Source organism: Neofelis nebulosa, chromosome 2, assembly GCF_028018385.1.
Source record: "Neofelis nebulosa isolate mNeoNeb1 chromosome 2, mNeoNeb1.pri, whole genome shotgun sequence".
NCBI classification, from domain to species: Eukaryota; Metazoa; Chordata; class Mammalia; order Carnivora; family Felidae; genus Neofelis; species Neofelis nebulosa.
Window position 1 is genome coordinate 170028340 of NC_080783.1, and position 12447 is coordinate 170040786.

The 12447-nt window shown below is 34.0% G+C and overlaps 1 protein-coding gene across 2 annotated transcripts in view; it reads right to left on the reverse strand.

The window, feature by feature from the left end:
* EFCAB7 (EF-hand calcium binding domain 7) overlaps window positions 1–12447 on the reverse strand; it is a 48319-nt gene that overhangs the window by 30099 nt on the left and 5773 nt on the right. For both annotated transcript variants that reach the window (XM_058717138.1, XM_058717137.1), the window contains exons 3-6: window positions 11058–11269; window positions 10328–10414; window positions 9569–9764; window positions 8998–9119 (exon numbers count right to left, since the gene is read on the reverse strand). In XM_058717138.1, the coding sequence (XP_058573121.1) occupies window positions 8998–9119; window positions 9569–9764; window positions 10328–10414; window positions 11058–11269 (617 nt within the window). The remainder of the gene's footprint in view (window positions 1–8997; window positions 9120–9568; window positions 9765–10327; window positions 10415–11057; window positions 11270–12447) is intronic.

The window sequence follows — 12447 nt, forward strand, 5'->3', positions numbered from 1 at the left end:
ATACTAATCCTTTATCTGATATGTTGTTTGCAAATATCTTTTCCCATTCCATCAGCTGCCTTTTGGTTTTGCTATTGTTTCCTTCGCTGTGCAGCTTTTTATTTTGATTGAGGTTCCAGTAGTTCATTTTTGCTTTTGTTTCCCTTGCCTCCAGAGATGTGTTGAGTAAGAAGTTGATGCAGCCAAGATTGCTTGCTTTCTCCTCGAGGATTTTGATGGCTTCCTGTCTTACATTTAGGTCTTTCATCCATTTTGAGTTTATTTTTGTGTATCACGTAAGAAAGGGTCCAGGTTCATTTTTCTGCATGCAGCTGTCCAGTTTTCCCAGCACCACTTGCTGAAGAGACTGTCTTTATTCCATTGGATATTCTTTCCTGCTTTGTCAAAGATTAGTTGGCCATGTTTGTGGGTCCATTTCTGGGTTTTCTATTCTGTTCCATTGATCTGAGTGTCTGTTCTTGTGCCAATACCATACTGTCTTATGATTACCACTTTGTAGTGTGGCTTGAAGTCCAGGATTGTGATGCCTCCTGCTTTGGTTTTCTTTTTCAAGATTGCTTTGGCTATTCAGGGTCTTTTCTGGTTCCATACAAAAAAGTAAGCATATTTTTAAGGCAGCATGTGTTTCCACGCTGCTTTGTAAAACAGTGATACCAATTTTACAATACCACCAACAATGTATCATGTAATAATTTTTCCACTACCATAACTTGGTCAGCAGTGTTATCATTAGAAAAACTGTGTGGTGGTGGGGAATGATTTCTTTTTTTTTTTTTTTATTTTATTTATTTTTTAAACAGAGAGAGACAGAGCATGAATGGGGGAGGGTCAGAGAGAGAGGGAGACACAGAATCTGAAGCAGGCTCCACGCTCTGAGCTGTCAGCACAGAGCCCGACGCAGGGCTTGAACTCAAAGACCGTGAGATCATGACCTGAGCCAAAGTCGGAAGCTCAGCTGACTGAGCCACACAGGCGCCCCAAGGGAATGATTTCTTAAGCAACATGTGGGTACATAATATTATAGTATTCCACAATTTTTGTCTATATACAGTATTGCATTGATTTTTGTGATTTATATTAAGGCAATAAAAACAATGTAATAATTAAATGGTACAGTAATAACTTTTGCATCAATTTTAATTTTTCTGATTATTAGCAAGGTTGAACTTTTTCCCATGTGCTTATTATTTTTGTCTCTTTTTGTGGGAACTGCCTATTCATCTATTTTTGTAGCTGTATCATCAACTTGGTATTTTTGTTACATATTTTAATAAATTGTTTTGACTGTTTTAGATATTGACTACACTTTGTAAGTTTTGATGTATTTTCTGTTTCCTTTTATTTTCATTTTGGTTAGTTTCCAATTTATGTAAGTTTTCCTTTTTTTTTTTTAAATTTTTTTAACGTTTATTTATTTTTGAGACAGAGACAGAGCATGAATGGGGGAGGGTCAGAGAGACAGGGAGACACAGAATCTGAAACAGGCTCCAGGCTCTGAGCGGTCAGCACAGAGCCCGACGTGGGGCTCGAACTCACGGACCGCGAGATCATGACCTGAGCTGAAGTCGGACACTTAGCCGACTGAGCCACCCAGGCGCCCCTAGTTTTCCATTTTTATATTCATCTTTTCTTTGGAGATTTATTCTTAAACTGAATTTTAAGAAATTACCATTATTGCTGAACTATTACTCAAGCTTTCAGTCACTAATCACATGCACTGTCATACCTTTGGGATATAAAAGATATGTGTATTTTTAATTCTGATAAATTAAAATGTGACCTTAAATTATTAGAATTCATCTTTGTAAAGATATTGCTGATGACAGAAACGAGTCATTATGTATGACATTTCACCAACATCTCTATGAGGCAATAAGGGATAGATAGATATAAATTAGTCATTTTAATAAACAGATAAACTGAGGTACCCAGAGGTTATACAGAATCAGAATTTCTCAAGGAGTTTGTAGAAATATTAGGTCTAGAGTCTAAGACTTTTGGATCAACACTTCTACCATTAAATCATGTTTCCAAAACAAAATATACTCTGGGTACTAAATTCAAAATTTTTATAACTCAATGAAGTTCAAACTGGGGCTTGAGCCAAAAGTTCAAGTTCAACAATTAATGATGAGTAAGAGTATATACAGATTGTCATTTAGCCTCCTTGTAAATCCCTTGGATGGTAATATATTAAGGACTAACAACAGATGCTGACATTACCTCAAAGCCAGCTGGCCTTAATATAATCAACATGACCTTGGATGGTGACAATTGCTACAGAGAAGAAAGGAAAGATACTCACATGGTATTTAGACAAGCTACACTTTTAGATAGTTTGAGCTAAGATTCTGACATCAAATGGAAAACATGTTTTCCTTTCAATGAACTTTGACTATAGCACTATCAAATGGAACTTCATCTGAAATATTTTATGAATGTTTTTTATAGTCACCCATCTGGAATGGAATGAAATACTCATTTAGAATTATAGAATACTAAAGGTAGAAGAAGTCTGAAGAGCAATCCAGTCCAGATTTCCCTTTTGATTGATGAAAAATAAAGGGATATGCTTGTCACAACTTACGCTGACTGCAGAGCCAGAGCTGGACCTACGTCTCCTAACTTTCTCTCCTAACTGCCAGCTATATTCAAATTCTGTTCTTTTGCACATTTAAATATCTGCCATGATTTTTTCAAAAGCTAGTAATTAAAGAAAGTTCAGGCTTGGGGCGCCTGGGTGGCTCAGTCGGTTAAGCATCCGATTTCAGCTCAGGTCACGATCTCGCGGTCCATGAGTTTGAGCCCCGCGTCGGGCTCTGGGCTGATGGCCCAGAGCCTGGAGCCTGCTTCCGGTTCTGTGTCTCCCTCTCTCTCTGCCCCTCCCCCATTCATGCTCTGTCTCTCTCTGTCTCAAAAATAAATAAACGTTAAAAAAAAAAAGTTCAGGCTTATGAAATCATTACAATAGACTATGAGAAAGCATTGTCATTTGGAATTATCCATATATTGAAGTGTTAAGATAAACATAATTATTTGGGTTCCTTATTGAAAAAAATATACATTTTAGTAGCTGGGAAATTTCTTAAATTTGTATTTAATCATGCGTGTAGCAGCCCCCCCCCCCCCACCTCTGATAAAAGTGTTTAGGGCCACCTGGATGGCTCAGTCAGTTGGGCATCTGACTCTTGACTTTGGCTCAGGTCATGATCCCAGGAGGAGTGAGGTCAAACCCCGCATTGGGCTCTGTGCCGAGCATGAAGCCTGCTTAAGATTCTCTCTCTCCCTCTCCCTCTGCCCCTTCTTCACACAAGCACACACTCTCTCATCTCTCTCTCTTAAAAACAAACCAACCAACAAATAAATAAATTTTTAAAAAGGTGTTTAAACAAATAAAAAACTACAGGCATACCTCAGAGATATTGCAGGTTTGGTTCCAGACCACTGAAATAAAGTGAGTATCACAATAAAGCAAGTTGAACAAATTTTTTGGTTTCCCAGTACATATAAAGTTATGTTTATACTACACTGTAGTCTACTAAGTGTGCAATAGTTATTATGTCTCAAAAACACAATGCACATACCTTAATTAAAAGATACTTTATTGCTAAAAAATGCTAAACATCATTTGAGCTTTTAGCAGGTCATAATTATGGATCACAGATCACCATAACAAATATAATAATAATGAAAAGTTTAAAACACTGCAAGAATTACCAAAATGTGACACAGAGACACAACGTGAGCAAATGCTGTTGAAAAAATGGCAACAACAGGCTTGCCTGACACAGGGTTGCCACAAATCTTCAATTTACAAAAATGCAATTATCTGTGAAGCACAATAAAGTGACATGCAATAAAACGAGGTATGCCTGTAATGCATTTTGCCTGGTACACTGGTAATGAACATAATTTGTAACATTTGGGAAACTCAAAGATGAGAGAATTTTTCCACGTGCTTATTGTATTTCTTGGAGGTAGTGCCACAGTTGACAGGAGATGCCTTTGGCTGGCGAGTGAGTTAACATTATTATCATAAGTCTTTCCTAAATTCCAGTTTTAGAGAAAGTATAGGAAGAGAATTTTTATGTTTCCTTGGAAAGACAGCCAACCTAGATACTACAATACATGGTTAATAAGACTAGAATATGGTGGAACAACAGCTATTACAAAATAGAAGATAAATGTCACATGATTTATATCAACCAAATTTCAAGGTAATAATCAGATTATTTTGAATACTAAATAAATAACATTATTAGGAGAATTTGTAGCTCTCCTGCTTAAAAGACAGCACTCAAATTCTTAAGATCTGCCAGAGTTGTTAACAACACAGTGCTTATTCAACCTAATTTTTTTTTAAAACAAATAGACTTTCAATCACACAAAGCTTTTTCTCTAGAATCTAGACTAAAATGTTATGAATTAAAAGAAAAAAGTACTGATAAAGTAAATGGCTCATTCAAATAAATCCGTTTGAAAGGATTATAGACTAAGGTTGACAGTTTGAGTATTATGAGAAAAATGTAAGGATGTTGAGTTTTTAAAAAAATTTCAGAATGACAGAGTAAGAAATTCCATGTGTGATATAGTTTTCTCACGATATAAAGCAGAAATAAAATAGTAGCTTGTAATTCTTATACAGGGCATAAGGTGGTGCTATATTCTACCAATTCAGGTAAATTCATATAAAAAGAAAAAGAACTGTTAATTCACTTGTCATATACAAATTTTACTTATTTTCATTCGCAATGTATAAGGAAATAATGAAAAGTACAAATTAAAAATAGTTCAGTTGAAAATTCTACTATCAGAAAACTTGAATGTATCAGTAAAGTTACATTTTTCTTGGGACACTGTAGAGAACATAATTTGTTTTGACATATAATTCTGTATTATTAAAGTTTTAGGTGGGGTAGAATTATTAAGCAGTAGATCTAGCATAAACTTGGGCACCTGGGTGGCTCAGTCAGTTAAGCATCTGACTTCGGCTCAGGTCATGATTTCACGGTTGGTGGGTTTGAGCCCTGTGTCGGGCTCTGTGCTGACAGCTTAGAGCCTGGAGCCTGCTTTGGATTCTGTGTCTCCTTCTCTCTGCCCCTCCACTACTCATATTCTGTCTCTCTCTCTCAAAAATGAATAAACATTAAAAAAATTAAAAAAAAAAAAGATCTAGCATAAATGTAGAGGAGGAACTAATATATCATCATCATCATCACTGTTGTTCTTTAAAGATACCCTATGTCACATACTTATTAGAAAGCTATTTGCTTGTCATTAAGACAAACAGGTAAAGAGTTAATGAACGTTTTGTTATTAAAGAATTATAAAATGTATATAAAAACAAAAAGTTAAATAGATGATTTATAAAGGAAAAAATTTATATGGATTGCCACCTAATTGACAAGTTGAATTGATCATCATTTTGAAAATATGAGAAACTTTTGTAACAAAATTACTATTTGGAGACTTCACAAAAATTTAGACAATTAACTTCTACTTTAAGATGTTTGTATTGTTATATACATAGGCATATACAAAACAAATATGTTACACAACATATTCATATCTTATATAACACATGCGTTTTATACCACACATATACTTAAAACACATTCTAATTGGGAGTCTGGATACAGGAAGTATTACATCTCTGGAGTTTACAACTCATGGTTTGGGCTTTCTCTAATCGTAATCATGACTAGCAATTGAAGCTATTCCTCTTTCAAAGAAAAATTCCTGACATTCTTTGCATATTACAAGACCTAAGCAAGCAGAATTCAGTATTAAAAAAAGAAAAGTGATAATGTACCTAAATAGAAAAGGTCTTATTTTCCTCCTGTAATTCATGTCCTTTACCAATTGTGTGAATTTACAGTTTAAAATCTGGCTTATGCATACATTTCAACAATTTTCTAACTTTTGAAAAGATCTTTTTCCATCCCAATTCCATAATTCTCCACTCCACATGAAACTGAGGTACCCAAACTTGTTTAAAATAGATTTAAAGTATTTGAAGTAACTTATTCTTCTAGTAACTTATTCTATCAATCTCAAAACAAATTATACGATAACCATATTTATAACAAGTACTTCTCAGAGTTGTTGTAAACTTAAATTTATGAAATTTATTTCAAGAATTCAAAGTAAAATGCAAACAAAGAACTGAATCCTGCTGACTAACAGAATTTTTTAAATTCACAGATTTTTTTTCTTTAAATCACTTCAGCTCATCTAAGAAATATCAGATAGTAAACAATAGTGGGCAAAATCAAGATCAGAAATAGGATATTAAAAGTCAGGCAAATAATATGAAGGTAATATGAAGGCCTTGAAGTATTTCCAAACACATAAAATTTTATATGAAAGTCACAGAATTTTAAAATTGAAAGTATGCCATCTTCTTTTAATCATTAAATTCTTCTAGTATCTTTTACCTAATTCCCACTTGTCATCAGCACCATTCCCTGCTTTTGATGTCTTAGGTGCAAAATGTAAGTTGTCTTTTGTTACACAATCACTGTGGCCTATAGATTAATTGTGGCATTGTCTGTTAGATCTGTCCCTTTCTTACTATGTTCAGGTACTACCCTAGGCTTAGCTGTCATCACTTTATATCAGGATATCTCTATCAGCCTTTCAGATAATCTCCCTAAATTGAAGTCTTCATACACAACATACAATAGTAGCATAAGTTCTTAAACTATACTTTCATCACTTCCTATAGTCATCTATTGGTTCTGTAATAGTATTCATTACGCTGTCATTTATTAAAGTGATTACTAGACTCCTGGTACTATGCTATGCACTTAATACCTGTGAGATGATTTAAATCTTCTAGGAACACACTAAATATAATTATTCTCAATTTATAGATAAGGAAACTGAGACTCAAAAGGGCTGCTGACTAACTTACCAAGGATCACACAGTTATTATGTGACAAAAACTAAGATTCAAGCACAGGCTTGTTTCTATCCAAAGCTCTTAATTAGCAACTAAAACAGTGCTTGGCACAGAAATACCACTCAATAAATACTTGCTGAATAAATGAATGAATAAATGAAATACGATGTTATATTACCTTGACATATTGCTAACGGTCCTGTAAATTTTGTGGTTTTTTAATACAACACCTGTATTAAAAAAATTTTTTTTGTAACATTTATTTATTTTTGAGAGACAGAGAGACACAGAGCATGAGGAGGGGAGGGGCAGAGAGAGAGGAAGACACAGAATCTGAAGCAGGCTCCAGGCTCTGAGTTGTCAGCACAGAACTGGACGTGGGTCTTGAACCCACCAACTGCGAGATCCTGACCTGAGCCAAGGTCGGCGCTCAACCAACTGAGCCACCCAGGCACCCAACACCTGTATTTTATACTAAGCAAAATGGCTGGTATATATTACCGTTTCAGTAAATATTTGTTGAGTTGAACTACATTAAGAAATGGTATTGGGGTGCCTGGGTGGCTCAGTTCATTGAACGTCTGACTTGGCTCTGGTCATGATCTCAGAGTTCGGTGAATTCGAGCCCTGCATCGGGCTCTGTGCTGACAGCTCAGAGCTTGGAGCCTGCTTCAGATTCTGTGTCTCCCTTTCTCTCTCCCTCCCCTGCTCACTCTCTATCTCTCTCTCAAAAATAAACATTAAAAAAAAAGAAATTGTATTGGTGGTGCGCATGGGTGGCTCAGTCGGATGTGTCTGACTCTTGGTTTCAGGTTACAATCTCACAGTTTGTGAGCTGGAGCCCTTGCATCTATCACTATCAGCACAGAGCCTACTTGGGATTCTCTCTTCCTCTTTCTCTGCCCCTCTCCTACTAGTTGTCTCTCACTCTCTCCCAAAATAAATAAATAAACATTAAAGAAAGAAAGAAAGAAAGAAAGAAAGAAAGAAAGAAAGAAAGAAAGAAAGAAAGAAAGAAAGAAAGAAAGAAAGAAATTGTATTGGTAAGGGCCCAATTAACAGGAGCATGACACTGAGAAAAAGTCTTATTATGGTTTTAGTATAATCCATATTAATATTTTTCTCTATATATACTGGCTAAAATTATTTACACTTTTGAATTAGATAAACCACAATTATTTAACTAAGTTAATTTTATGAGCTTTTAATTTAGTTGCAAAATAGAGAAAGCTACCATTGGTAGAAAATAATATTGTTGGAACACTAAATATTGTGTGTGAACATGTTGGACATGCACACCAAATTGCTTAGGGTGTAGAGATTCCTAAACAGTCTGAACAAAATTCCTTGGAGATAATGTTTTAAAATTTTAATATAGAACAAATGTCACTCTCTAGCAATTTAAAGATATAAGGGACTTCAGAGTTCAATAACAAATACAGAGTTGTTATTTGAAACAAAAATGTAGCCCTTGAGAACAATCAGTTCAGTTTTCTAACAGCAGTTATAGTATGTGGTCATAACCATTTTTCCCCCTTTTACAGAGGTCTCTAGGTGCACATTTTTAATGTATCCTAGCAGTTTCCAGTTAATGTTTTATATTTCTGTAGCTATTATTTTCTGTTGAAAGAAAACTAGTAAAGGTTGAGTCTAAAAAGGGAAAACAAAGGAAGAAGATCAATATTAACACTCCACAAATATTGACTTAGCAAGGTGACTTTCTTGTCTTTCTCTCATAGGAATTGATATTGAATGAATGATGTATTTATATGAAATACCTATGGAAAACATGTTAAACAAAACCAAAAAATTGCTATGCAAAGTTCATAATCAGATAATCAATTCATCAAGTTCAAAAATTGAAAAGACATCACTTTCAAATTGAAGACCTTTTAATAATATTCTTACTCATCATTTTTACTTTAAAATCATTAAAACTGGCTTATCGGTAGAAATACTGTAATCCACAGAAAAATCTCAAAGAATTACTTCACAAACTTTATTGGTTCTCTGTAGACACCAAATAGTTATTAATAAACTTAATGTCAAATATTTGCAGAAAAAGTCTTACCTATTAATTTAAAATACTATACCTTTATTGAATTTGGCTCGGTTAACTTTGAGTTTCTGTTACTATTAGCACCCATGGTAATTGTGAAGGAAATAGATGTTTTGAACTTTCTAGTTGTTGCCAGTGAAGAACTCCTGGTATCACCTGTAATAAGTAAGAGTTAATTACTTGGTCTCACATTATCAAAAGTCATCAATAGGAAGTCTGTTTCTAAACATAGTGTAGCATAAAAGGCATATGTATTAATTTCCTTCTTTTTTTCCTTCCTATTGAAATAAAGTCAGAAGTTTCATATTTATCAGGCTTTAGTGGTCCTAATATAGGTTCTATTAATAAGATTCTTTATTTCAATATGTCAGTCACTCTTTACTCTGAAATTTTAGTTTTAATAAAATATAATGAGCATAGCCAAATCAAGTTCCATAATAAAATTTTACTTCAATAGATTTTTACATCTGAGAGAGTCTAGAAACAGTAGCTAACAAAAAGTTGGATTCTCATTTATCATTGTTAAGCTAAGATAGAAAGAAAAACTTATCTGATTATGACCCTTCATTCTTATTCAAGAAATCTTTAGTATCAAAAGTAAATACCTTTCTTTGAGAATGTTTCCTGCTCAGTTTTTCTTATGATTCTAGGCGATGGTTTTGGTACTGATGATGGGTCCCTTTCAGGAGGTTCTTCAATGTGGTTTCCAAACTGTTGACGTCTCAGTTTACTGTCAACTTCCAGTTTTTCTACAGTAGTTTTGAGACATTGCTCATTGGTTGTCACATATAATTTACAAAACTACGGGAAACAAAAAAGTAGTCCAGTGGGTAAAACCTTCAATCATACATTTGGGAGAAGGCAAATGCACATTAGTAGGCAAGGGATAGACTGATAGATGGAATATATTTCCTATTGAACTAGGTTACTCATTTTATTTTCTTGAATCAGATCGACCACTCTCAAGTGACCTAGTGAAATGTAGCCATGATTCAATGAGGAGGTCATACTCTGAGTGAAAATAAAATGTTACACAAAGAGAAGTGATTTATTATTTTTTTATAAGACATGTGTAGACTTGAGTTTGTTCTAAATAATTTTTATGATTCTTCCACCCCAGAAACGGCATATTTCTGAGAAGAGTCTCTATGTTTGAGTGCATATCTGTAATGTGTGAGCACATGCATGTATTTTACCTTGCTTATTTCTAATGTAGTCATCAGGTTACAATACTCTTCAGATTAAATGTCAAGTATACTTTGTACACAACATATCAAATACATCATTGCCAATATCAAAAAGATGTGCCCTTTACAAATTCTTCTACACAGTACACAAATTTACATTAGCATGAACTTATGTACCTTGATGTAATCAAATTTGCCATCAGCATTTACATCTGCCAAACTTGTTACAGCATTTACTTCTTCTCGAGTCATCTTCTCACCTCTCTGAGAAAACAAGATTTATTTTAAAGCAACATGACTATCACTTTGTTATGCGAGGGACAGGAGGAGAGTGAAAATTTATTTTAATCTTTTCTACAAGTCAAAAGTCATGAATATATGGTTTCATTATAAACCTCAGAACGAGTATTATGTCAAGCAATAATGAAATTCATCTAAATTAAAATTTCACAATTTTATCAAATTTTGTAAAAGTATCAATTTCAGTTTACTAAATTTCAACAATATATATTATAGATCCAGTAATAATACTACCACTGAATTTAGAGTAATGATAATTCTCCCGTGATACCAATAATCAAAATGGATTCCCAATCCCATTTATACTTTGTTTCTCTTTTATTTATCACATATGAACCTATTCCTAAATTACAAAAAGTTCTGAGCAGCAAATAATTGCAAAGGCACACAAGGGGACTGCAACATGGTTTCAATTTTATACTTTATGTTTTATTTACAGAGCACTTTTCATCCAGAAGGATCCTTAAGTACTTTATAAATAACCTATATGTGATTCACTTCACCTGCCAATGAAATAGCTATTTTTAATGTGGCCTTGGTAGCCAAAGTTAGATTCCAAATAGTTTGGCCAGCAATGCATATTACAAAACTATTTCACAAATCTTACCTTTGTTAGAAGTTTATAAAGATCAGCGTGCAAAATACAGCCATCATTGTTTACATCTAATTGCTTAAACGATTTTAGTAGTTCTGCTTTTGAAGTAGGTTTTTCCTTCCTTAAAATTATACAAAAATCATCAAAATTCAGTTTGGCAGTTTGAGGAGTCCAATACTTATTAATGGTCTTTTGGGATGGATTTCTTCCTGCATGCTGTAGAGCTGCCCAATTAAACAAGTGTTATTATAGTAACATTTGGAATTGGTACCTAAGTATATATTTTTTTAAAATCACTATACACTACACTATTATACACAAGTACACATATACCTTTGGGGTTGATAATCTAGTGATATCAATGTATGTCTGACTTATAAAAATGAAAAAAATACATATGTTATCATTTAATGCCAGAATTAAACTCATTTTTCCTATTCTGACAGTTGGTTCTCAACCTACATAGTTTAACTAACTGAAAACATCGATTTACTTTGTAAAAGTGCCTGGAGGAAAAAAAAAAGATTAAAGACAACCATCCACTTATTTTGAGGACATAAGAATAACCACAAAAAGTATAAATTATTACTTTTTCTGGCCCAACAAATACCTTAATGAAATGAGGAAATCATTAATCTGAGAAAACTATTGTCAACAAGGCATGTATCTATCTAAAATGTTCATCACTACTAAACATTAGGGCTTCAAGAACATTAGTTGTTAATCATTAATCAAGTCACAAATGTCAAATATATACACAAAAAGTATCTATTTACAGTTATAGCCTTGCTAAAGATCAAGAACGTCAACGTACTTTAAAAAAATTTTTTTTAACATTTATTTACTATTGAGAGACAGAGAGACACAGAGCATGAGCAGGGGAGGGGTAGAGAGAGGGGGAGACACAGGATCTGAAGTAGGCTCCAGGCTCTGAGCTGTCAGCACAGAGCCTGACACGGGGCTCGAACTCACAAAGCGTGAGATCATGACCTGAGCTGAAGTCAGTCACCCAACCAAGTGAGCCACCCAGGCGCCCCAAGAATGTCAACATGCTTTGAGAGAAGTATGCATTATAGAGACGCAATGGTCAAATCACTTGATTTTTAACCAGAATTTTTACAAACAGTCCTTTAACTGGTTATTTTAGAGACATTCTTGTTTTAAAAGGTATGCTCTTATATCTATGAAAGGCAACAAATTACAATGTGAGAAAGGCTTTTGTATTTGCATATGCCATGCACATTAAAACATAATGGCTTTAAACAATTGTACTTTGTACAGTTTAAAAGCAGCAAATGGGTAATTTGCACACAAACAAATCTCTGCATATTAAGACCTAACACTATCTAAAATGAACCCACGGTAAGTTTCCTAAACACTAGAGAAGGAATTAATAGAATTT